The sequence below is a fragment of the Silene latifolia genome, chromosome X, assembly GCF_048544455.1.
Source record: "Silene latifolia isolate original U9 population chromosome X, ASM4854445v1, whole genome shotgun sequence".
In the NCBI taxonomy this organism is placed as follows: domain Eukaryota; kingdom Viridiplantae; phylum Streptophyta; class Magnoliopsida; order Caryophyllales; family Caryophyllaceae; genus Silene; species Silene latifolia.
The window spans coordinates 11,964,652-11,991,194 of record NC_133537.1 but is presented as its reverse complement, the minus strand read 5'-3'; the positions used below and the strand labels follow the sequence as shown (position 1 = coordinate 11,991,194).

Genomic DNA, 26,543 nt, shown 5'->3' with positions numbered 1-26,543 from the left:
TGGTGTCGGAGTAAAACAATTTGCTTAATTTAGATATAACCGTTACAAGATTACACACATCTCGTGCAAGTATACGTAGCAGTCACGCTTTCAGACTACACTCTCAAAGCTATTAAGCATCAATTTGTAGCTAACGTTAAACCGCAATCGTGTTACACAACCAAAAGTTAATTGCAAACGCGATTCCCATTATATTTTGATATTTATTACTCTCATTCTACCGTATTAGTGACATGCTGAGCATCAACACAAACGAAAAACACAGGTGAAGACAATGGTGATGGCGCGAGTATTTTCTTGGTTTGAATATTTGTATTAGCTGCTACAACACCACAGCTCTCACCATCCTGTAATCAAACTGAACCCGGTAAATTAGTGGCAAAAATATAATCTGTCTCACTGTCTGTCTATAAATAAACCTTGGATTCTATTTATGAGGCGTCCCTGAATAAATTTCCCCTACGAAATCGTTCAATTTTTGCAATTTATTTGTTGTCATTATGGTTTGAAATCCCACATTTGTCATCAATTTGCATTTCTATCCACATCCCGGTGAAAAAAAAAAAAAAAAAAAAACAAGGAAATTTGTTCATGGACGAGGGGATTCAACAGTAACAGTAAAAATGAGGTACTTACCACTATGATGGGTTCTAAATTCGACTTATGTCACGACCAAAGAGTAGAGTAGTGAACCAGTTAATGGCTACATAGAAACGATTCCTCCAGCTTATGACTCGAGTAAGATATGCAGACCGCCAGATAAACCAACTCGGGAAACCTTTCAATGACAAGCCTTTTGAGTCCTGGAGAATATTAGCTTATCGGTAAGTGTATCTGTCGAATGCTTAGAAAGGAAACCACATCTTTTGATGTTAACAGATGCGGAGTATTACCTTGCTCTGCCTGATATCCACTAGTGCCTTGTAACTACCAATAGTTGCCATCGACCCGAGATGTTTGTAAACAAAAGAATTGCCCAAATCGAGATCTTTGGTGCTGTTTGCATGTCCTCCACCGGCTTTACCAATCCTGTTCAACAGCCTGGCTACATACTTGCCTTGACGCTCAGCTACCTTTGAAGCGAGTACATTCATCAGTTAGACAATACAGCATGACGATAAAATGGTTTAAATACACGACATCAGCTAGTATTGTACCTGAGCAAGAGCAGGGAGAACTGGTTTGCCTGTACTTTCAAGAAACCCAGCACAGTCACCGATTGCATACACATCCTCGACAGAGGGAACACGTAGCCAATCATCAATGCCAATCCTGTAAACGGAAGTAGACATCACAAGAGAAACAAGTATTAGAAAAGACATGTCGATGGTTATGGTGGGTGGCATGAACAGGGTCTGACAGCTATAAGGATCTACACAAGACTACAAGATCAATAATGACCTTTCTGAAACACGTCAACGGAAAGTATGACTGACCTTCCACCAGGCGACTTCGGGAATCCTAGCTCCTTCACAAAAGGGGAAGGCCCAACCCCTGTAGACCATACTAGAAGCCCATAGGGAACCTCACTACCGTCACTTAGGATTAATTTATCAGGCTGGACATCCTTCACAACTCCACGAACTAGTCGAACTCCTGACTGAAGAAATATGCTATTAAAAATTGATAGGGAGAGAGGCATTAAGTATAACTAGGTTCTACTGTTCTAGCATGACTGCACGATGGCGGAGCCAGGATTTAAAGTCAGCGGGGGCGAAAGGGTAATTTTATAAGGAGACCTCGAATTTTTTTAAAAATTTTACGCCAAACATTCAATTTAGGATACTGGCAAAAAGATTGTTACGCTACAGCCACTATTTATACTTTAAGATTGTTGTAATGAAAATTTTGCCTTGCTCAGAAATTTACAGTAAAACAGTTCACATGCAAACAGACTATGATGATAGATGCCAGTAAAACAGAATTTCAGATAATCATGGGGCCTGAGCGAAAAGCGAGAAAGATGAACTACTTCACTGATAACATCATTTGTACGCAATGAATAGGAGTATGCCAGTATATCAGTGTAAGAAAAATCCCCCAGTCTGGTTCCTCTTACCTATTTGGTCTCAGGTTACCATATTTTTCCACCCAAAGAGCTCAAGCAATATACAAGAGGCCAGAACGTGTTTAATCGCTGATGAAAGCAAAATAAAAAGAATAAAACACATACAGATTTACTATATAATAGATTAATAGGGAAGGAACAAAATCAGATTTCGTTATGAGATAGATTAGACATGAAGATATTGATTGCATAAATCCTAGTACAGTAAGACGAAACCAATGTCACAAGTTTAGATGTTTCACCTTAGTCAGCTGTTTCACAGCATAGTGTCTGAGGCGGTCATCAAAAGAGGATAAGATTTCATTTGCCTGCACACAAATGGTAATTCAGTAACATCGAAAATCTAAAGAGGTTAAGATTTCATTTGCCTGCACACAAATGGTAATTCGGTAACATCGAAAATTTATATAAATGACAGACGGACAGATTATGTTGAATTACATCCATATCGAAAGATCCTAAAAAATCCAAAATTTTCAATAGAATTGCAAGCTTAACTAACCAAGTCACTTGCATCATCAAGGTCTCAACTCACTTAACTGTTCCGGGGACTAACAGGTCGGTGATAATTGGACGAGTAGATGTAAATTTGATAGGGCTACAGGCTACTCATTTCTCGATTTCACAAGTTATAATCCCTCCTTTCATTTGGAATCAATACATTTTCCTTTTTGGATATTCAAATCAATTCACTGCATTTCCACTTCGGACAAGAAATAACCCAACAAAATACTCACATTTGAGAGTGGGCTCCATATCATCTATCACATACCGAGTACTCTCTAAGAAATCGCTCCTAAAATTTTGGCCCAAAAGCATATACAGTGAATTCAAGCGAATGGAGAAAGTATATATTATTGGTTCACACTAGATGGAGTCTCTCAATTTCTGCAAACCTAAAAGGAGGTAACGGAAACTGAAAGAGTGAAAGTTACAGAATCAGACCTCAATCAAGGTAACATGTATGTAATCTTTGACATGAGCATATCTTTGATGAACATCTTTCATAATGAAATCACTAAGCTCGCCACTAAACTCTACCCCGGTAGGACCGCCTCCTACCACAACACAATGCAGGAGCCGCTGTTTCTCCTCCTCAGCAACACCTAAAGTAACAAAGTAAAACCAACACAACATATCAGCAAAGAGCAGCATTAGAAAATGAAATTCTAATCGACTTACTAAAGCTCTATTATATTGATAACCGATTTCCATACCAGGTATATCAGACAACATCAAGTTCAAAAGCAGTTTCCTCCGAATCTCCTGAGCATGATGAACTTCACGAAGAAAAGTTGCATGTTCATGGACCCCATGGATTCCAAAGGTGGAAGCTTCAGCCCCAGAAGCAACAACCAATTTGTCATATGACAGTTTAAACTTCCACGGGTCCAAAGACTGAGCTCCATTAGTGATAGTCTCACAATGCACCTGCCATCATCATCATCATCATCATTGAGAGATCAACATCAGATAAAAAACTTAATCGAGTTCCAAACCCACGTGCTTGCAGACATATTAGATGATATTATAGGTAACATTTAGCAACAAAATGCTCCCAACTTCCTACTAAGTCTATTTTATCCTGAAGAATGACACTCCTTTTTCTGTTAATTTGAGACAAGTCTGAACTGATAGATGAACCATCTCAACCAAAACCTTAAGGCGATGGTTGAGGCCCAACTATTATAAATATTCCTATTATGAACTTCACAGGGCATCTTAGTCACACATCATAGGCGAGCTAACTGTGCCAAATCATAACTCGTACACACTACGGCAATTTTGAAGTTTGTAACTATATACGGAGTATTTACTAATACATCTAAGTACTACCTGTGCCAAATCATAACTGGTACACACTATGGGAATTTTGAAGTTTGTAACTATATACGGAATATTTACTAGTCCACCGAAGTAGCTCAAACCACACCATCAAGGCGACCACTCACCTTATTACCTAAAATCACAAACAAAATTGATACTACTCCCATCTTGACCAAACTACACGTGATCCCCAAAGACATGAAGATAAATGGTTCATAATTTTCTACTCGGAGTGTTCCATGATTCTGTGTCATCAAAAGTTGAATAACTACTATAACAGCACCACCCATGATCCAAAATTGAAAAGTGACAACAGAATTGGTCTAAAATTATCTCAAAATTGACAAATTACAACAACAACAACAACAAATGATTTGGATTCGGCTGACATGAATCATCCTTTAGAGCCATCCAATTAGGCAATAAAAATTCAATTTCTTGACATTAGCTATCGATTGAATGCTCGAATCCATACACATTTATAACATAATCCTATAGCTTCATAAGAAAAACATGTCACCCATCCTAACAAGATCCAGAAATATTGCTAGGTACTCTGGGTCGGGTATACCATGTAATTGTACACCTTAGCATCCCTTTTGCTGAACATTGGTACGCGACTACGCATTATACATAAGAATTTCTCCAAATCAATGAGACCATGATCAACTTACTACTGTATAAACCTAATTTCTAACGCCTAAATCATACACCAATATCCCATTAACCGGATTGGTGTACCCTAAATTTGCGAGAGCCTTTAAGACACGGCCATAACAAAGATTAAAACTTTATAACAAACCCATGTCAAGAGGGGGCCCACCAGCCTGTGATCGTAAATTCGTAAGTATTCACACACGAGAGTAATCGCTCACAAAACAACAACAAAATCAAACGAAAAACAAAACCGACATACCACATGATCATGAGTATCAACTTTGGAACAATTAGCAAGAAAAAAATAAGAACCGGGTTCCTTAGAAAAAGCCGGTTGAATCCTCCCAATCGGTTCAGCAACAGACCGGAACTCAAGTGTACCAACACAAGTAGAAGCCAACAATGGTGTAAACACCATATGATTTCTAGGAGAGACACAAACGACGTCGTACACCTTCGTATCAATATCCTTGATCAACCTACACCCGGCCCAACCCGAACCCAATACTACCAACCTAGGCTTTTCATTGGACCGGGTCGGACCGAGCCCGGCGTTTTTGGATATATGGGCTGTTGATGTGGCGGCGGTTGTTGCTGCGGTGGAGAAGGGTAAAATGGGAAAGTGGGTTTTGAAGGCAGGGGAAAAATGGGAAGTGGGTTTTAGTAGGTTTCTAAAAATAGACATATTTTTGGTTTTGTTGTTACTAATTTTGGAAAGATGGTGATGGTGGTTATTTATGGTGGGGGTGAAGTTGTGTTATTTTGACATTGTTGTTGAATTTTTGATGATGTTGATGGAGTAAATTGGACCTTGTAGCGCAAGAAATGGGGAAATTGTGAGTGTCCTCTCTTATAACGTAGCAAATGACGTAGTTGTTGTCGATCAGGTAGAAAAGAGTGAATCGGTTTTTCGAACGTGTGTAATAAGAAGCACGAGTCAGGAGTTAATTAAAGAAAGATTTGTAGGTATGAGAAATTGATGTATAGAGTAGTAGTATCACAAATTCTCATTATAGATGGACACTATCCGTCTATACGTATAGACGGATACCATTTTCCCTCACAAAATATCCATTTGCCATAAAGTGGAAAGCACATGGGGGATGCCCCACCTTGTCCTCCTACCCATTTTATTAGAGGTCTTTACCCGTCTGTTCGCCCCACCCGTTTATACCAAGACCTATTATAGTAGTATAAGCACTCATTTATCCGTCTATCCTCGAGGAATTGGAAAGAAGCCTAGTTGGTGAAAGCGATGAACCAAGATCGGTGGAGGTTCTTTCTCAAGCCTTGACGTCTCAATGGTTTTCAATAACTAAGGTAAGAGATTTGGGTCCTTATAAATTCATTGTTACGTTTTCTAGCAAAGATGATATGGAGCATGCTGTTGAATCGAAAAATCCTTTACTTTTGCAACATTTTAGCCATATTAGCCCATGGGACATTTACCAACAGGGGGATACTAGGAGAATTTGGGTAGAAGTGATGGGTATTCCGCCTCAAGTTTGGTCAAGAGAGACGTGTGAGTTGATTGCGTCTAAATTCGGGACGCTAGTTTGCTTAGACTCTAGCTCGGAGAACCCTGACAGCTTTGTGTCATGTCGAATGATGGTTGATACAAACGTCATGTCCTATATTTCGGAGGTATTGTATATAAGCATTGAGGAGCAATGTATTGGAAAGTCCATCTATGTAAGGGAAGGGTCCAATCTTACTACCTGTTACATTAAACAACCGGGAGTCAATCGTATTTCGTCATCGTTCCAAAGGGGATGATAGTTTGCCGAGCGGTAATGTTAACATAGTTGATCCTTATGAGGAAGGGGATGCGTAGGGGTGGATAATGTGGCAGCAAGTGGGGTCGGTGTTCAAGTTTCCCCTGTGAGCAGGGATTGTATTGCAGAAACTGAAGAGTCAGTTACCCATATTGGTAATGTGATGTATGATATTAATGAGGAGCAAGAATTAATTGCAATGCGTAAGTCTAATACAAGTTTTGACAACTCTTTCGTACCCTTGAGTAGTGAGGAGGACCGCCTCCCGGATTCCAAAGAGTTGTTAGAAATAAGGGGAAGAAACGAGGAGTCGGCCATCAATTGTTAAAAAACAAGAATTTCGTGTTAGGAAAAAGATGGTGAAATCAAAGGCAAGAAACCAAATTTTTATTAAATGAGATTATCAAGGAGTGGAGTTGGGATCAACGATAGCATTGAGCCATGGTCCGAGGATGATTATGATTCTGATCCTGAAGTGGAAAGTCGAAAGTCAAGAGAAGTTGGAGTATTGTTGGGATTCGGCGGGGGTAAAAAGCTTAGTATTGAGGAGCTATTAAACTAGAAGTGTACTAGATGAGATGTGTTGCTTGGAATATAAGGAGCATTAGGAGTCGGGGTAAATCTACACCTATTAAGAAATAGCTTCTGGTTCTTTTGTGGGTGGCTAATAATCTTAGACGACTACGTGGTGTATGGGGGGACAAATGGAGTATGATATCTGGAAGGTAAGGTGATTTGGAGAATCTTGTTTCAATTATCCTTGGTTTTTGTCTTTACAGTTATGAAATAGGAGGAGAGTTCTTGTCGAGTTGATTGGGTAAGATCATAGTGTAATGGCTTATTCTATTTTTTTGGGGATTTTAAGGAAATTCCGAGTCCTCTCGAAAATTACTACAGCAGCATGGAAGTCGAGTATGGAGGAGTCTTGACGACATTTATTACGAAAATTATCACAAAGAATAAGGCACCCCATTTATGTTCTGGAACCTTTGGTCAAGTTTGTGTGGTGATTGATAGATGACTCCTTGGTACTACCCGGTGAGTTCGAGGAGGTCAGTATTGGAATGGTGTGACTTTCTTTTTGTGGGTGGTCAGTTATGGGAGCAATGAAAGGAAGATAATTTCGAGAGGCTTGAAAAGAGGTGCTTTTACGAGTTGGAATGGGGTGCAAAGATTGGAAAGAACGGTTGCCATACGCTATGGAAGAATGACTACAACACTGAAAATCTTTTAGAACTTGGAAGGAAAAGAATAGGCTTTTGACATTTAGAAAGTGGATTAAGGGTGAGATGAGAATGCTTGTAGTTGGTGTTTTTGTGTCTTGTTGTGTTGGGTTGTTTTGCTTGTTTGGGACCCTACTCTCTGTAGGTCTCGGGTTTTATACCCTCTTTTTAATCAAAAAAAAAAAGCACTCATTTATCCTCGGTATACATTAGAAAAATAACATAGAATGAAATACGGAGTGGTAGTTTTGCGACCAGTTTAATCGAGTTATGTAAGAATATATTATGGTATTAAATGATTACTGAACCAAAATGTAAGTGAATCATCAATTTAATAGAGTTAAGCATTCTTAACATAAGAAGCTCCATAATTGATTGAGATATAATAAGTAAAATATTCGGTTAATAATGCGGGCCAACTTTATCCAACCCGCATCGTCAGGACTCGGGAGAAAAACTGATACCCCGTCAAGCTGGATCAGTGTCACCTTTCCCTTGGCCCGACCCGACCCCAACACTAAAAGAATACGGTGTAAAAATAAGGTATGTCCAACCTGGCCCATCACGTACTCACTGACGCTGAAGAAGACTATTGTTGTATGACTGTATCCGAGCTCCTACAACTCAGCCCAGCATGCCCCTAGCCCGACCCGGCCAAATGGCCACGTGCAACGTTGTTAGGATCGGGATTATACTTTGGATCTATGAGCTTCCTAGGATCGGATCGTAGAATCGTAAGATCCTACAAATTAACTAAAATTCATAATTGTGTTATTAAAATATGTTAAAATCTCGTGCTTAAACCTCAAAATACTACGTATTATCTTAGCATGTGCCTACTAAATATTCTCGTTTATAATAGATTTCTATCTTAAAAGTATATACTCCTATAAAAATTCCTTACGAAAAGCTCTTTCATATGAGTATACATATCATATTGTTTAGTCTTATATTTGAAGAGATATTGAAGAGAGAAGTAAGTGTCTCGAAATGTGAGAAAGTCATATATAAAAAAAATAGAGGGAGTATAAATTTTTACTAATTGAAAAAATTGAAATGTTAATAATGTAGGATCGGGTCGTATAATCGTAGGATCGGGTTAATATTCTATTTTAAAAAATTGACACAAGTTGAATCGTAAGATCCTACAAAATAAAGATCTTACCTAGGATCGGAATCGGTCACCACTTTTTGAATCGTAGACTCGTATGATCTTACAATTTACTATCCGGATTGGGAGTTTAGCAAGAATGGCCACCAAGAGCTATTAGTGAGTTTATGTTGGATTAAATTTTTCCCTTCTTGGATACGGGTTAGACTGCCACGTGAAATGACACATTTAACCCTGTGACTTATAATCGGACTTGTTTAACAACTTTTTAAAATTATACTCCCTCCAATTCACAATAAACCTCCCACTTCATTTTGGCACAAAAATTAAGGAAACACACTACCCTACCATATAATTAAATTTGAACCACACAAATACACTACACCACCATACAATTAAATTTAGACCACACAAACACTTACCAAAAAAGGAAATAGGGAAGTTATTGTGAATAACCGAAAAAAGAAATAGGGAGTTTTATTGTGAATTGGAGGGAGTAAATAAGAAAAGGAAATCAAATAGAGTGTATTAAATATCACTTGTTGATTTCTTTATACAAGCAAGTTGCTCGCAAATGTGACTTATTAGACCAATTATAATTTGATTAAATGTGGATTAGATCTCGTGTCTGTTATAGTGATTCTCCATTATGAAACAAGGATGTATAAGTAGGACTCCTACAACGTCGCAAATTAAGTACTTGCCGATAAATGTACGCATATTTTTGTTTAAACGAATATATTCGTTTTAAATATAAAATAAAGTTAAATAAATAAATATTCCGTATAATTACACGACAAATGTATAAATTGGTACATTATCAAGTTACAAATGATGTACTTGTCGATCATACAACAAATGATGTATATACTCCGTTATATATTAATCCCCCTTCTCTCACTCGAATATTTATATATTTAAAACTCGTTTGGTTCATCAAGAATTCAAGATACATAAACTTTCAATATAATTATACGTGTATTATTTTTGTTACAATTTACCAATTACTTATATAGTCAATTAAAAAGGGTATTCAAATAAATTACCCTAGACCAGAACTAGAAAAAAAAAATGCTTGTAGGAGTATTAATTTGCTAGAACGCATAAAAATTCACTCTATGGCTTCCTCGATCTTCCACCACCACGACCACTAGATCCACCCCGGCCGCCTCGGTTGCGAGCGCGAGGATCATGCTTGGGGTTAGCACTTACATCATCATAATCATTCAAGGACATTCCCCTCAACGTTCTTCGCTTTATCATGTTGTCATCCTCTATACACAATGCACAAAAAAAAAACTTATTTTTTAGTAAGAAATTTATAAAATTGGGTAATGATAAATACAGCCCTGTCGTATTTAAGCATTTAATACTTTCCGAATTTGTTACTCATATTAAATTAGGAATTGAAAACTAAATTACACCTAAAACAATACAATTAATACAAGTATTAGGAATATTAATTTTCTCGTTCCTTAAATACAGCTCTAACGGATGTACTTATCATTTCCGTATAAAATTTCCGTAAAACATAGGTCATGCCGTCATTTTACGTGTACTTTATTAGTTAGTATAAAGGGAATGAATAAAAGATGTAGCTCACTTCATCAAAATTCAACAAGATTTTGCATAAGGACCCTCTATTAATTATACTCCACATGAATAGCAATGATAATTATGTATATGGACAAGAAAAGCTGGCGAAGAACATGTACCTAGATTGTTTTAGTATTTGTACGTAATAGATGCATGAACCAAATTAAAAGCACGAGTTAAGTTTACAGACTTACGTACTTTCATGCATCAACGAGTAATTCAGTAAGGTAAGTGAAAAAAAAAAACTAAAAGATGTTAGTACTAAAAAGTTTCATTGTTATCTAATTGAAATTTGGCAATGTATGTAGTCACCATGCACAAAAATTAACCAATGTATCAATCTAACGAGTTAAGCTAATTCATTAGTGAGAAACGATTGTGTTACCAGTCGAGCTAGATGACATACATATTAATAATAATCGTCGTTTCACATATAAATCATCTATTATCATAAAACAATGCATTATGCATAACTCCTATATTCATACCAAAACTTAAGCATAAAATAAACCACAGAAGTTCATATATTACGCTAAATGTACTCTGTATAGGATATAAGACGAGGATTACCTGAGACGAAAAAGGAGGAACGGGCAGAAGCACGAAGAATGACGGAAATAAACAAGACGAGTAAAAACAACCACAACTTCCCAACCCTACACCTCATTTTCTCTATACTACTTCCTTTTGTGATCCAAACTATACTAAATTATGTCAATAATATTAGTAGAACAAATTAAAGTATATATATATAGACAAGATAAAATATGGAGCAGTTGAGACTTTATATAAGCACAGAAACATCGGGTTGCATCCATATTATAAGGGTTACGAGTTCGAGATACGAGTCGCGAGATTAAATCTGAGCCGTCCGATTTAAATTTTAGTCTTCTAGTAAATTAGTCAACGGTTTTTTTGCCACCCACACGCCTCATTTTGTAACTTTTTGCCTTTTTTAAGGTGCATTATGTTGTGCATGGTTGTTTAGTCTAAAGAGCTGGTGTGTGTGTATGTTGTGCTTGTGTTCAGCTTGTAAATGTCAACGTCTTGGTTGCTTTCACTTTGGTTTCCCATGGAAAAAAAGATGTTGTAACACACAAAATAAATCGGTCTTATACAAGTATTTGTAACTTTCAAGGACCCAACTTAACTAAAAGCTTAAGCCGATGGTTGGAGTCTCAAGATCGGTTTTATACTCTAACAGTAAAGGATTTACCGATGTTAGATCCTAGGTTTAAAAAAGAAGTATAGTGAACACTGGACAATAAGTTTGAATCCGTTTTACATTATTATTATGTAAACGAATTCGCCTTATACAAGTCTAACCTGCTTTAATTTCAGTCTTATGGTAAGGAGGTAGATGAGTAAGTTTGTTAGTTAATGGGTTAGTCTATTTCACACTAACATAATATGAACATGTATCCAAATTTCAACCGACGCGGTAATTTGTGTCAATGATTTACAAAAGGTGAAGTAGATCAAGATATTATTCTCGCATGATTTGTGCGTGATTGAAAACTTCTTAATAATGTTACTTTCTCTTGATAATATTAAAGGAATGAATGTAGGCTGCATGTCATTTTCCTATGTATAATTGTATAAAAATATATTCATATATATGACATCCTCCAAATTAAAATACATAAGGAGTACGTCTTTGAAGTTCCAATATAAAAGCACCACCAGGGTAATTTTGCGGTTGACGGGATTAGAACCCAAGTTATGAATACCAGCTCTCAAAATTTCATAAGAAGAGCTAGCTGACATCTTAAAAAAAAAGTACTTGGAAAATTAAACATCCACAACTTATACAACCACCTCTTTTAATTAGTAGAAACAATGCGTTATTTGTATATTACTCCGTATTATTGTATCCCACATATTTTTTTTTTCTCTTACACAAATAATAAAAATGGAGTACGTTATCCTGGTAAAATTAAATGGTCGAAATAAATAAAAGGAAGATTAATTCTTGCAAATTGTGATGGAAAGTATATGCCTATATCAGCTATATGGTTGACATTTGATATTTTTACATAAAGTTGACTATATTTGTTGAGTATATAATCCATAAATGTGCTCAATATTCCATGAATTAAGAGTCTCAAGTAAGCAATAATTTTGTAAGCAAAATCACATTAATTCAATGAGAATCGCAAATATGTCTTTGATTAAACTTCAACTTGCACAATTGCATCAGGTTTCTTTAGGGTTGGTACACCAGATTATAGGATCTATAGACTCGCATATTCTTGTTTAAGGCGAATATATTCATCTTAAACCTTAAAATGGGGAAATTAAACCAAATAACAATACCCAGTTGCCTAGAATTGCCAAAATTTTGTCCTTGCTATCACCATGTAATACTATATAAAAATACACAAAATCTCATTGAAAACGGGCGATATCCGTCACAAGCTGGTGACGGATACCGTTTCCTCTCACAAAATGCCCATTGAGAGGTGAGTGGGAAGCACATGAGGAGTGCCCGTCACAAGCAAGACTAGCTGATAAAAATAATCCGTTGTAGAGATAAACGGATATAACTGTCTTAAGATAGACTTACTCTATATAAACTATGGTACTAGTAATTTATACGCTACTCAATAGTCAATACTCGTTGGTCAACTAATATTAAAACTCAAAACAACGAACATGCATGCTGTTGTGTCTGTTGTTTCTGGCGTACATAATCTCAGCGTTGAGGTCCATGATTAATAGCAAAATCTCTATACAAGGAGTTTCACCTATCGTATCTATGGACTAGGGCCGGTCTACGGAGTATCATGATTCATGTATAACACCGAGTGTTAAGACTAAGAAGATAAGATCCTATGTCTCATTAAGGATGTTATTGGGATAGGGCGGTAATGGATATAGGCTCCCCTGTATCCGTACCCACCAAGCAATTCCCAAATCCGTACCCGCCCCACCACCCATGGCCGATACAGATTTCCATACCTGTACCCGCCCCCACCAAGTGAAAATTTAGACCCGTACTCGCCCCGTTTACCCACCAACCATCTATGTCATAATTTTTGTCGATCCTTTTAAAAATAAGATCTCTCCTATGTCTCATTTTGTATCACCTTGTGAAATATTCTCGGTCCTCTTGATTATTTCCTTAAAATTTGGTTACAACTTACAATGCATCTTTGGAATCTTACTACGTGTCCTTAAGGCAAGTGTTAGAAAACCCGCTTAAAATATAGAGTAATCCATAATAATCAACAAGTATTTGTGGTTAATCCATCATCTCAAGCTTTTCATCCATAGATGCAAACATTAAAATATCAAGAGCTTAAAATAGTCGACGAATATATAACACCACCAATTAAATGAGAAATAAAACAACACTACTTGTTCTTTAATCCACAAGTTTTTTGTGTCAGCTAATGTGATGGTTAAGCCAGAGTTGCAAATTAAAATTACAAGTTAGCAGATAATGAATGATGAAGGCTTGTAAGTTGAATCTTCAATGATCGAAGATACAAGCAAAGTCGTCATCTTTTTTTAAAACCATATTTATTTCGTTCATAAAAGAGATCGGGCATTCCTTGCAGTAATAGGCATCAGAAATCCGGACACCATGCACCACAGATAACGCATCTGATATCCGTAGTTGCATTCATCACAAACTCGGACTAATGTGGATGGACAGACATAGGAGTCACATATATTACACCAGTTTTAAAGAACTTCCAAACAGCCAAGTCACGTAATACCGGAACATAATTAGTATAAGAGACAAGAGGCTTATGAATGTTTTTGTATATATTCAAACATGAGTATATATACTAATACAAGGTGAGAACAATGAACGTCTAACCCTAAGCTAAAGCAGCCGTGCAAGGCTTGGAGAACAAGAAAGAAAAGATACAATTACCTAAACTAATTATACACAAGATAAGGTAAAGATATGAACAAATAATATAAGATATTAACAATATATAGTTAGGGAATATTATTATTTTCTACACGCCCCCGCAAGACGGACGGTCGTAGAGTGAGTCCGATCTTGGATAAGAGAAAATGATGACGAGTACGAGGAAGCGGCTTAGTAAGTACGTCAGCGAGTTGATCATCGCCCGAGATATGACAAACGCGAAGAGCACCACGATTGACCAATTCACGAACAAAATGAAACGAGAGTGCCACATGCTTCATACGGGAGTGAAAAATGGGATTGACGGAGTAGTTCGTGGCACCTAAGTTATCACAGCAAATAACAAAAGAATCGGGCAATGAAATGCCGAGTTCATCAATGAGAGAACGAACCCAACAAATTTCTGTCGTGGTGTCAGCCATGGCACGAAATTCCGCCTCAGTAGAAGAGAGAGCTAGAGAGCGTTGCTTCTTTGAGGACCACGAAATTGGAGTGCGACCAAGGTAAACAACATAGCCAGTGGTAGAGACATAATTATCCGTATCACGGGCCCAATCAGCGTCACAAAATGCATGTAAAGGGAGAGGAGAATGGCGATGCAAAAGAATACCAGAAGTAAGGGAACCATTTAGATAACGCAACAAGCGTTTCAGAGCATCCCAGTGTGCATCACGAGGAGCTTGCATGAATTGGGCTAATTTGTTAACTGTGAAAGCAATGTCAGGACGTGTTAAAGACAGGTACTGAAGACTACCAACAGCTGCGCGATAGTCAGTGGCATTAGCAAGAGGAGAACCAGTTTTCAAGGTCAGAACGGGCTCTTTGGCCATTGGAGTAGGCATGGGCTTCGAGTCTAGCATATTGTACCGAGCTAATAAATCATGAATATACTTGGTTTGGGTAAGGAGAAGGCCGTGGGAATGAGGGCAGGCTTCAATGCCAAGGAAATAGGAGAGAGGGCCGAGGTCTTTTAGGGAAAACCGGGTGGATAAGCTATCAATAAAGGTTTGCAAATAGGTAGGGGAAGGGCCTGTGACGATGATATCATCGACATAGACTAATAGGTAAACAGTAGTTGATGTGGTATGAAGAAGAAAAAGGGATGGGTCAGCAATAGAGGCTTTAAAACCGTAAGTGAGGAGGTATTGTTTGAGCTCGGTATACCAGGCTCGAGGAGCCTGCTTTAGACCGTAGATCGCTTTCTTTAATTTACAGATATAGGTGGGATGAGAGGGGTCAACAAAACCGGTGGGTTGGGACATGTAAACGGTTTCAGAGAGGTGTCCTTGAAGGAAGGCGTTGTTGACATCGAGGTGACGAAGAGGCCAGTTTTGGCTTGTAGCAAGGGACAATATGAGACGAATTGTGGTGGGTTTAACAACAGGGCTAAAGGTTTCAGAGTAATCAACACCGGGTCTTTGATGAAATCCTTTCGCAACTAATCGGGCTTTGTACTTTTGGATAGAGTTGTCGGGGTTATATTTGACTCGGAAAACCCATTTGGAACCAACGAGATTAACACCAGGAAAGGAAGGAACAAGAGTCCATGTATCATTTCGAGTTAACGCGGTATACTCATCAATCATAGCATCATGCCAGTGCTTGTGGGCTAAGGCCTGTTTTATAGTTGTAGGAAGAGAGTGGGGATTAGTTAAAATGGCTGACTTAGCATACTTAGGGTTGAGTTTGGTGATGTAATTTGTAAGACGGGTAACAACTGTACGTGAGGGAGGAGGTGAGGGAGGGGGTGGAGGAGGAGGAGGGGGGGTGCTGGTGGAACCAGTAGAGGAGGGAGTAGTGGAATTGGTGTTTGATGGAGGGGTGGTAGTGACCGTGGCAGAGGAGCTGTCGGGAGTTGAGGCAGGGGAAGAGGAAGGGGAGGCATTGGCTGTGGGAGTGGTAGGTTCAGCAGGGGTGGTAAGGGGACCAGGGAGGATGACGGGAAGAGGGATATCACACCACTGATTGGACGAAAAGGGAGGTGAGACATCGGTTTTGGTGAGAGTAGTGTAAGGGAAAATAGTTTCAACAAATTTGACATGACGGGATGTGTATATACGATGCGTGAGAGGATCAAGACAGTGATAGGCACTTTGTGTAGCAGAATATCCTATAAAAACACAAGGTAAGGAGCGAGGAGCTAATTTATGTGGAGAATAAGGTCGGAGCCACGGGTAACAAAGACAGCCGAAGCTACGAAGCTTATCGTAATTAGGTGATGAGTTGAACAGAGGGAGGAAGGGGGACTTGTGTGACAAAGTGGGAGTGGGCAATCGGTTTATGAGGTACACGGCTGTGGTGAGGCCATGAGACCAGAATTTAAGAGGTAATTGGGCGTGGGACAGGAGGGCAAGACCTGTCTCAACAATGTGGCGATGGCGACGTTCGGCGAAGCCGTTGTGTTCAGGAGTATGTGGAGGAGTGGTAAGATGTGTGATGCCGTTGGATAGGAGAGAAGGTGTGAGCTTAATGTACTCACCACCATTGTCAGAATATAATTGAAGAATTGCACGATTGAAAAACTTTTCGACAAGAGCTTGAAATCGTTGAAAAACAAGGGCAGTGTCGGATTTATTTTTAAGCGGATAAAACCATATGTATTTAGAGAAGTGATCGACAAAAATGACATAGTACTTAAAGTTATCATGAGAGTATATAGGCGCAGTCCAAACATCAGTATAAATAAGATCCAAAGGACCCGTAGAGGTAAGTGTAGAAACATGAAACGGAAGCTTATGACTTTTATTGATTTGGCATGCATTATAATTGGATAAAGAATTGGAATTGAAATTAAGTGCAAACTTGCTATTAAGAAATTTAAAAATTGATTAAGAGGGATGCCCAAGACGATGATGCCAAGTCATCGCAGGGGTGGTGATGCCGAGATGAAGACGAGGTGAAGGTGGAGTCCATTCATAGATGTCGTGATTATGGGTTTCTTGGAGAAGAATCGTGCCCGTTGCTAGTGCCTTAACAACAAAAGAAGAGGAGGAAAATTCAAAGGAAACGTTATTATCACGACAAAGTTGCGAGATTGATAAGACATTACGAGAAATTTTGGGAACATATAAAACATTAGTAAATAATAATGATTGAGAGGGTAAAGAAATAGAGAAAGAGCCTATACTTGAGATTGGGAGCGAGGAGCCATCTCCTATAATGAGGTCATCGACACCATCATAGGGATTGTGTAGGGCAAGGTTGGTGAGGTCATTGGTCACATGGTGAGTGGCGCCACTGTCAAGAAGTCAAGACCGTGGAGGCGCAGCATCTTGCGTGGTGGCTGTGTGGACTTGAGGAGGTTTGGTGGCAGTGGCACGAGAAGAGAAGGGAGGGAGAACAATATCAGGGTGCTGCTTCTTGAAGTTGCGGCATTGGGAGAGGAAGTGACCCAAAAAACCACAAAATTGACAGCGACCTTTGAAATTGGAGGGTGGAGAGGCAGTAGGTGTGGGGTTGGGAAGGAGACCAGGTGTGGTGTTAGGGCGAGGTGTGAAACGGGCAGAGTTGGGACGGTAGGATGTGGCGTGGACAGAGGCAGGAAAGGCAGTGTTGTTGGTAGAGTCGAGTTGAGTTTTGAAGGTGAGGTCATGGTGGATGAGTTTTTCATGTAGGGCTTCAAAGGTTATGGGGGTGTCACGGGCATGAACCGCATCAATAACCGGTTTGTAAGTGCCATAGTCGAGACCGCGAAGAACCTTTGCAGTGATGTCCTCTTGGTCCATGGGTTTTCCTAGCATGGCAAGTTCATCAATACAGCTTTTGATGGACTGCATATACTCAGAGACAGTTTGGGTAGTTTTGGATAGTGAGTTAAGACGGTCTTTGATTTGGAGAAGGTGGCCACGGGACGGATTGGCGTAGGTTTTGGCCAAGATATCCCACGCTTCTTGGGATGTCTTAGCACAATTGACAAGAGGAGTAAGGGTGGGTTCAAGAGTACCGAGTAGGGCACCAAGAATGAGACGATCTTGGCGTTTCCAGGTAGTAAGGGCAGGGTTAGGGGTGGACTTGTTGTCGACCACAACGGTGGCAGTAGGGGCAAGGTGGGTTCCGTCTACAAACTTGAGTAAGTCATAGCCAAAAAGGATTGATTCAACTTGATTTTTACAAGAGGGGTAATAGGATGGGTTAAGTTTGGAGCAATTGGAGAAATTCACAAGAATGAGGGGATTGTTGGGATCATTGTGTAATACTGCGTTTAATATTCAATTTGGTGGGTGCCTTACATACTTTTGTATATGCGTTTCATAATTCGTTTGCGTTGGTTGGTAGAGAGGGTAAACTTCGGGACGAAGTTTCTTCTAAGGAGGGTAGACTGTAATACCCGGTATTTTAATATGATATTATATTAGGCCGAGTTACCAGCTGGGTCGTGTAGTGTATTTGTGACTCGGGTAATTATGTGACTCGGGTTTTAATTAATCTAACTAGGCTAGACCCGTATCGTCTTAATAGCACCTATCCTATATGTATAACCCATCTAACCAAACCCTAATCTCCCTATCACCATATTCATTTTAACCATGAGAAAAGAGAGAAAAGAGAAAAGAGAGAAGAGGGAGCCGTGTGTGAAGGGAGCCGCGTGAGGCATTGCGAGGCGATTTATCAGCCTATTCTCATCCTATTTCGTAAGTAGACTATCCTATTACCTCTTTATTCAATTATTATCATAATTATAGTAGTATTGGGATAATTTTCGTAACCCTAGAATTGGTTTGGGGGTTTTGATTATAAATTGTATGAGATAAATGAATGGAATAGTTACAAAGAATTTCTGATTCGTTGTTCTGTGTTATTTGAGTGTTTTACCTGTCTTAAAGTCGTGGGATGCAAAAAGTTAAAGAAGAGACTCATGTTATTCCAAGCCTAGTTTATGCCTGTGAAAATTGGTAGCATTTCACCGTGTAGTTTTTCCTGAAGAAATAATTTCTGAACGTCTATCTAAAAAGTCCGCGAATCAGTAGAGGCTGAAAGATTACTTCTAAAACATAATTTAGATATTGAATTGGTGCTGGGTCTTTTTCATATATTTAATTTAAAGAGTTTAGATGAGTTAGACGTTGGTTTTACTTAGAAATCATTTGTCAAACTCGTTTTATGAATCAATACTTTTTATGCGACGGTTTCTGTCAGTTTTTGGAAATCAGTCTGAAAACCCTTGATAAGTTTGGAATTTGAGAAAAACACGTTAGATATAAATTGTAGCTAAGACTCATGGGGTGCCAATTAAATTGGCCTTGCATCAATTCGAATTTTCTGGAATTAGTTATTCATTTTATACCGAGTCTGCCATGTGCAGGAAAATCAGGAAAAGTCGTGTTTGTTCTTTAAGTTGATATTCCTATTAAATTACGATGAGTCTAGGTTATGTGAATGATTAATTGACTGAGTAGGTGGTAATTATACATAATTATGTTATGTAGGTGATGGATATGTGAAGGATCATAACTGATTGCTTGTGCGTGCTTGGATTGCGAAAAGGTAGGGAAATACACTTGACTTATTATCGTTGTTGTTGAATTGTGTTGACCTGTTTGTGTTTCATATGACCAAACTGTGAACGTTGACTTGATTCGTGGTTGTTGATTCATGTTATGATTCATATCCTGGAATGTGCTTGATCAATTGATCGTATTGAGTATATTATCACAACACTCAGAACCTAAGCATGATTCTATGATTACCAGTTCAATGATATACATATTGTGTTGCATTAATTTCTTGAGCATTCATATGCATTGGAGATGGAGGATGTTGTGGTGATGTGGTGTGGTGATGATGATGTTGTGATAAGGCCCAGGCGGGTTCTGCAGACTTGCCCTGTGTCCTCAACATGAAAATGCGGATCGGCTACGGTCGATATATAGTCTATCGGGATCGGTATGGTCAAGGGTTGTACGGGTTATGAGATATGAGTTGAGATGGAGATGGAGGTGACGGAGGAGCATGCATATCATACTTTGTTGTTTCATTGTATTCCCTACTCAACCTCGTGGTTGACCCTGTGTATTCGTGAACACCTGTGATGATCCAAATATTGGGGAGCAGACTTGACAGGTTATGAGATAGGATGGGAGCTTGATGGGCGTGAGACACTGGATCAGAATACTTAGTAGCTAGATCATTATGTAGAAGACTTTCACTTTTATTTATGCTAGTTCTTTGAAATTTATGTAAAAGAGGTTTTGTAATAGTTAAGTTAAAGTAATTATATAATTTGCCTTGGAGTTTATTTTGTTATTCACTACCTCGGGAAACCGAGATGGTAACAGTCCGGTTTATTAGGGGATGTCTTGTTAAAGGCTCCTTCATAAATCGGGGTGTTACACATTGGGATTGGGAATTTGGTTGTTGGTATTGGCCATGTCGAAGAAGAGAGGTTAGGGACAGCGAAAAAATTGATCGGTTTAGCTCGATACCATATAAGAGACAAGAGGCTTATGAATGTTTTTGTATATATTCAAAGAAGTACAAACATGAGTATATATACTAATACAAGGTGAGAGCAATGAACATCTAACCCTAAGCTAAAGCAGCCGTGCAAGGCTTGGAGAACAAGAAAGAAAAGATACAATTACCTAAACTAATTATACACAAGATAAGGTAAAGATATGAACAAATAATATAAGATATTAACAATATATAGTTAGGGAATATTATTATTCTCTACAATTAGCTCTCTGTACCAAGTCTCTGATATCTATCGACATATAAGGCTTTCCTGTGATTCCCAAAGATAAGCTTGCATTGTATAACAAATTTTACATAGTAAAGGCAAAGAGTATATATGATGCTCGAACGCTGCTACAAGCTCCCAACAACACACTCGTGTGCCAAATCAAAAAGACTCTTAATTAAGACACACTGAGGCGTTTTGATTAGTGCCTCAGTCAGCATTGGGCTTTAGCGTCTCCCGCCTCGCACTTTTTTATAACTATTGAGCACCCCACTCGAGTACTTGTCGCAAAACGTAAAGTCGGACAACAACACAATTGCTCACAACCCCACATTATTCAACATCTATAATAACCCATTAATCCCACACCTTTACTATGTTTACACTCTTAACAACAAAACACTTATCTCCCACAGCATCATCAATGATAAAAGCAAACTGTTTAATCACCTAAATCGTTCAATTAACGAAGAGATAACTTATAAAATCGGCTCAACAGTCAAATTCCTTACATTGATTTGCTTAAATTTATTTGCCTTAATTACGATACACCTAAATTTAATTGTCCAATTATCCAAAAGATACTCCCTCCGACATCTGTCTCGGTCATTTGTTTACTTCTTTCATTTTATGCCAATTGTGACAAGTATTTTAATCTGTGAAGACATGGAATCATGACTGAGGAAGCAACAATAGAGTCGAAGATTGCCATTGTTGATGTATAAACTTGAGTGATTTAGAGAATGTTGTAGAAAGATATTTTGTAGAGAGAGAGAGAAGTAAATAAGGAAATGATGTTATTAAATTTAATGTATGTACAAGGTGTCATATATACAAGATTAGTTTGTATTAACAAACTAGAGTTAGTAAGTCTAACTATAGTTAGTATACCATCTACTATACTTCACATAATCATAGGTTAACATATGATCGAGACGAAAGTATAAAGCAAGCAATTAAGAATACTTCAAAAATAATTAATCATCCAATTAACAACAAACATAAATAATCATGATAAACCCTAACAATAATAAAAACATAAAGCAAATTGAAAGTAATCAGAAAGTAGAGTTTAGGAGAAACTTAAGAGTGTTGTGCGGAAGCTTGAATACCTCATGTTGGGCCTCTGCTGCGCCGTTGTCCAATATCCATAATAGTACGATATTGTCCGCTTTGGGTCAAACCCTCACGGATTTACTCTTGGGCTTCTTTCAAAAGGTCTCGTACTATTATATTTAGTAGATACTTATAAAGATGATCTTCCACCTTTATTCTACCGATGTGAGATATGGGTTTGCACTCTAACAGAGAGTGTGTACGATAGTAATGAATCAAGTGATATTCTCGTAAACAACATTATTTTATTGTAAAACCGTTTTACAATAGACTCTTGAGTTGGAGCTTGTGACAAAGATAATTAGGCTTCTTACATGCTTTGGGCTTGTTATATGGGCTTACATATACGCTTGGACTGTGGTAGTATCTTTGTCCACTGAGGCTGGGTTCATACTTCATACTTCATAGGGGATTATTGCGTTTTCATGGGTTTTTTGTGCGGCTAAGACGGAGGTATTGTCGAAAAGTAATTAGGAAATACTTGGTATGAAGTACTCCCTCTTATTCATTCATTTTGTCCCATTTCTATTTTGCACAAGAATTAAGAAAATGATTTTGGACCGCACAAAACACTCTATTCCACTTTACCCCACAAGTAATTAAATTTGGACCACACAAAAGTTACCAAAAAAGGAAAGAAGGACAAAAATCCGACTAGCTTTGATAAGAAAAGAGGGACAAAATGAATGAATAGGAGTAGGGATGGCAATGGGTAGGGTCTGGGTAGGGTCCGCCTAGACCCGGATCCGACCCGAGATTTTCCCTTTGGACCCGTACCCGACCCAGACCCGCAAGGGTCTAAAATTTGAGGACCCATACCCGGACCCTATGGGTAAGGGTAGGGTTTGGGTCTACCCGCGGGTCCGAGTTTCACCACTTTTAAGAATAAAAGATTAACAATATGGGGTCTATAATATTAAAAAAAAAATTCATACTACTTTAACATTATAAGTTTATTAATCTGCCGTTAATGGTGGTTGTCGGTCGCCGGCTATTAGAGAGGTGGTTGCGAGTCGCGTATCAGTGCTGTGGTGATGGTTTTCTTGTGTCAGTGGTGGAGTGGTGGTATTGTCAGAAGAGTTTGGTTGGGTTTTATCACTTTATGGGATGAGGGAAGAGAAAGAGACTATAGTTGGGTTTCTACAGTCTGCCAGTATGAATTCAGAAAAGTTGTAATTTTAATTTTTTTTCTTTAATAAAGGGTCTAAGGGTCGGGTATGGGTCTCATAACTTAGACCCGGACCCGGATCCGAAATATTTTCTTAAGACCCATACCCGCCCCATACCCATTGGGTCTAAAAAAATGAGACCCATACACGACCGATTAGGGTCCGACCCTCAGGGTCTGGGTCGGGTCCCCGACCCACTGCCATCCCTAAATAGGAGGGAGTATTTATTAACTTTTGTGGTAATATATACGGACAACTTTTACGAATGATGATTTTTACGAAATCCCTCATGTAAAATTATTACTTTCTGGTAATTTTTAACGATTCCAGCACACATTCATATTATCAAAGATGGAGGTATTATAGACAGTATCTCCTGTTCCAATCCACTTCTCTTTTGAATCATAATAATACCGCATTTGTGACTTATTACTATTTGACACCACTCAAATGACAAAAAAAGAACAAAGCGGTAGTCTGAATACGCAGTCCTAACTCCTATAGACCTCATTCTTATCGAAATGGCCTCAAAATCAGGATACTTCTATGAAGAAGGCAGAGTCACCCAATGTCCGGTATGTCCCCTGCCTTTCTGTTCACAAATCATAATTTTAGTCAAGATGACAACTTGTGAAGCTAGATACGTATTCATATACATACTCATTTGTGATAAGTTTGAGCAATCCGTCTCATTGTAGACATTGCACTATTCACTTTCAGTTGTGAGGGGATATTAATGTATTATCCATCTACAACTTTAGATATTCGTCTAAAGTGAAAGTTTGTGAAGTTTGAGATGTTTCACAATCGTTTAAAATAATGCTGTTAGAGGTATCGAGTTGGTGGTATTTATGGGTAGGTATAATAAAGGGTGAGGTCTTAAATAAAGAGAAAAATAAATTAAAAGAAAAAGATGAATGAAATGGAAAATCAGGCACATGGGGAGAAAAGTCGTTCCAAGCAATAGCATCACCCAGGGCACGCAGCCAAGCATGACACTCCAATTGGATAGCAAATAGAAAAAGCACACGTGCAATTGTTATGATGGATGCTTTATTTTCCTCTCAAGTTTGAGTTTTATTTTTGCACAAATCTTCCGTATAGATAGAAGATATTTGTTTATAGTTATAAACGAGTTAAATATTCATTTACTTTAAATATAAGATAAGCAACAAGTTATATTAGGGTCAAGGGATGTCAACGAGTCGAGCCGAGCTCGAGCTTGGCCTTGCGCGGCTTGTGCTCAAGAACCAAAACTCAATCTCAAACCGATCACGAGCTTACTCGAACTTGTAAAAAATGTGCTTGCTATCAAGCTTGCGAGCTTTAACGTGAGCTCGAGCCAAACTCGAGCTCAAATCGAGCCTATATATAATGGTTAATTTTTTGATTTGTTTTTTTCTTACGATATTTTCAATAAAAATGATCGAAGGTTAAATGTAAAATATATGGCAAATCAGTGAGTCATTTGATATATGTGATACAAAGATATAATTATGATAAAATATGAGCAATATCTTATATAATCACACAAATTCAAGCCGGTCACGAGCTTTTCGAGCCGAGCTAGCATTTGCTCGGCTTGACTCGTTAAGCTCTCGAGTCGAGCCGATCTCCCACGAGCCGAGCTTTGACCGTGTTTTGACCGAGCCGATCTCGAGTTCCTCGCGAGTTGTCTCGTCTCATTAACACCCTAGTAGAGCCCAAAAATGTCACCACTTTAATCATATTTGACCCGTCTTTCACTTTAAACGGATATATCCGTCTATAGTGAGACTAATTGTTCTTTTTGTAAAACTGAATGTGATTTTTATTTTACATGTTAAAAAAAAAGTAAAAAATACACGAATATTAATAACTTTTTATAACTTACTAATAGAGATCACATTTGATATACTTTATAACTTCTTGTAATTGTATTTTTTCTCAATTATTACCTTCTAAAATAAATGACTAAATATTAAAAATTAAAATGTTTCTAAACTTTAAAGTTTACACATATTAAAATATTAATCTCGACCTTCTTGAACAATTCGGATAAAAAAAACTATTTTTTTTTGTATTTTTGTATCTAGAAAACTTAATTTACATTAATTGTAATTACATTTATAACTATATTGTCAAAATAAAATTATGAGTTAGGGATATAAAAAAATACGCAAAAGTGGTAATCAAGTCCCTTAAGCTCTGTTCAATTGTGAAATTACACCCTATAAGTTTTATTTGGAGCAATCAAGCCCCTTAAGTTTCACAAAAAGTAAAATTCAACCTCATTTTCATAATTTTCACAATAATTTTAATTAAAAACATTTTATATTAGTATTAAACAATTTATTAAATAACTAAAAATTACTAATTGCAACTTTATGTATTTCTACCTAATTTATTAATCATTCAAGAACACTTTTACATACATATTTAGTAAACTGTTTATAATTTATATAATATTCATACAGATATAATAAATTGTCTATATACTATAAAATTCAAAATAAAACAATTCTCAATATTTAATATAAATATAAAAGTTCTAAAATTATAAAACAAAATATTTTATATTTGATAAATTGTATTAACAGTGATTTTAATATTAGAATTTGGTGAAAATTATGAAAATGAGATTGAATTTCACTTTTGGTGAAACTTAAGGAGCTTGATTGTTACAAATAAAACTTATGGGACCTAACAATTGAACAAAGTTAAGGGGCCTAATTACCACTTTCGCGTATAAGAATATATGATTGTAAAAAAAATAGGAACTAGGTATTTGTAAATAGGTTAAGAAGTACTCCGTATATATTAATATTTTAATGTATAAATTAGGTCTAAATAGGGGATGGATAAACAACTAATAAACATGGTCTAAGATTATTTCATGTGTGTATACTTTTAAGCTCTAACTAGTATTGGTGGCCGGCTTCGCCCGGGCTACCTCTACTTATCATTAAATTTTTTTTTATTAAATAAAATTTACTTAAAGTTGGATAACCTATACATTTTTCATTAATATATTTTTCTATGACATATCCTAAAATTACGATTAATAAATTTGAGATAAATTCACTACTCCCGCATAAATATTTTACTCTTATTAATGAAACAATAGTAATAACATTTCACTACTTGCTCGTAATCATTGTTACTTTCACTATTCTCGTCGTAATTATTGTTACTGTCACTACTGTCGCATTAATATTGATAATTTCACTACTCATGCCGTAATTATTATTACTTTCACTATTGCCGCATTAATATTGGTTATTTCACTACTCTCGTTGTTGTTTCTACCACTTTCACTAATCTCGCTGATAATATTGTTACTTGATTCAAATGAGTGATTACTATCATATAACTATATCCAATGTTACTACAATTCTTTTATTTACTGACGAAATTACGTTTACTACTTAGGCATGCAATTTTAAGAAAATTATAT

At 37.5% G+C, this 26,543-nt stretch overlaps 1 protein-coding gene across 2 annotated transcripts; it reads right to left on the bottom strand.

Moving 5' to 3' along the window:
* On the bottom strand, positions 1-5,433 carry LOC141622890 (internal alternative NAD(P)H-ubiquinone oxidoreductase A2, mitochondrial-like). 2 transcript variants are annotated; one of them, XM_074438916.1, is made up of 9 exons: positions 4,812-5,433; positions 3,286-3,499; positions 3,014-3,174; positions 2,311-2,376; positions 1,437-1,600; positions 1,158-1,272; positions 894-1,073; positions 637-803; positions 1-358 (listed from the first exon to the last, which is right to left on the bottom strand). In XM_074438916.1, the coding sequence occupies exons 1-8, from the start codon at positions 5,235-5,237 to the stop codon at positions 651-653; spliced, it is 1,479 nt and encodes a 492-aa protein (XP_074295017.1). In that variant the 5' UTR covers positions 5,238-5,433; the 3' UTR covers positions 1-358; positions 637-650. The 2 variants fall into 2 exon arrangements, with proteins under 2 accessions (XP_074295017.1, XP_074295018.1); XM_074438917.1 differs by having other exon boundaries at positions 238-347; positions 4,812-5,356.
* Positions 5,434-26,543: the final 21,110 nt, after the last annotated feature.

What these genes read in the sequence shown, in the direction of transcription:
- LOC141622890 (XM_074438916.1), bottom strand. Translation starts at nt 5,237, where the DNA reads ATGTCTATTTTTAGAAACCTACTAAAACCCACTTCCCATTTTTCCCCT. An exon ending in GATGTTGTCTGATATACCTG is followed by an intron (nt 3,175 to 3,285) that starts GTATGGAAATCG and finishes TTGTTACTTTAG; the next exon opens with GTGTTGCTGAGGAGGAGAAA. An exon ending in CTGTGAAACAGCTGACTAAG is followed by an intron (nt 1,601 to 2,310) that starts GTGAAACATCTA and finishes ATATTTCTTCAG; the next exon opens with TCAGGAGTTCGACTAGTTCG.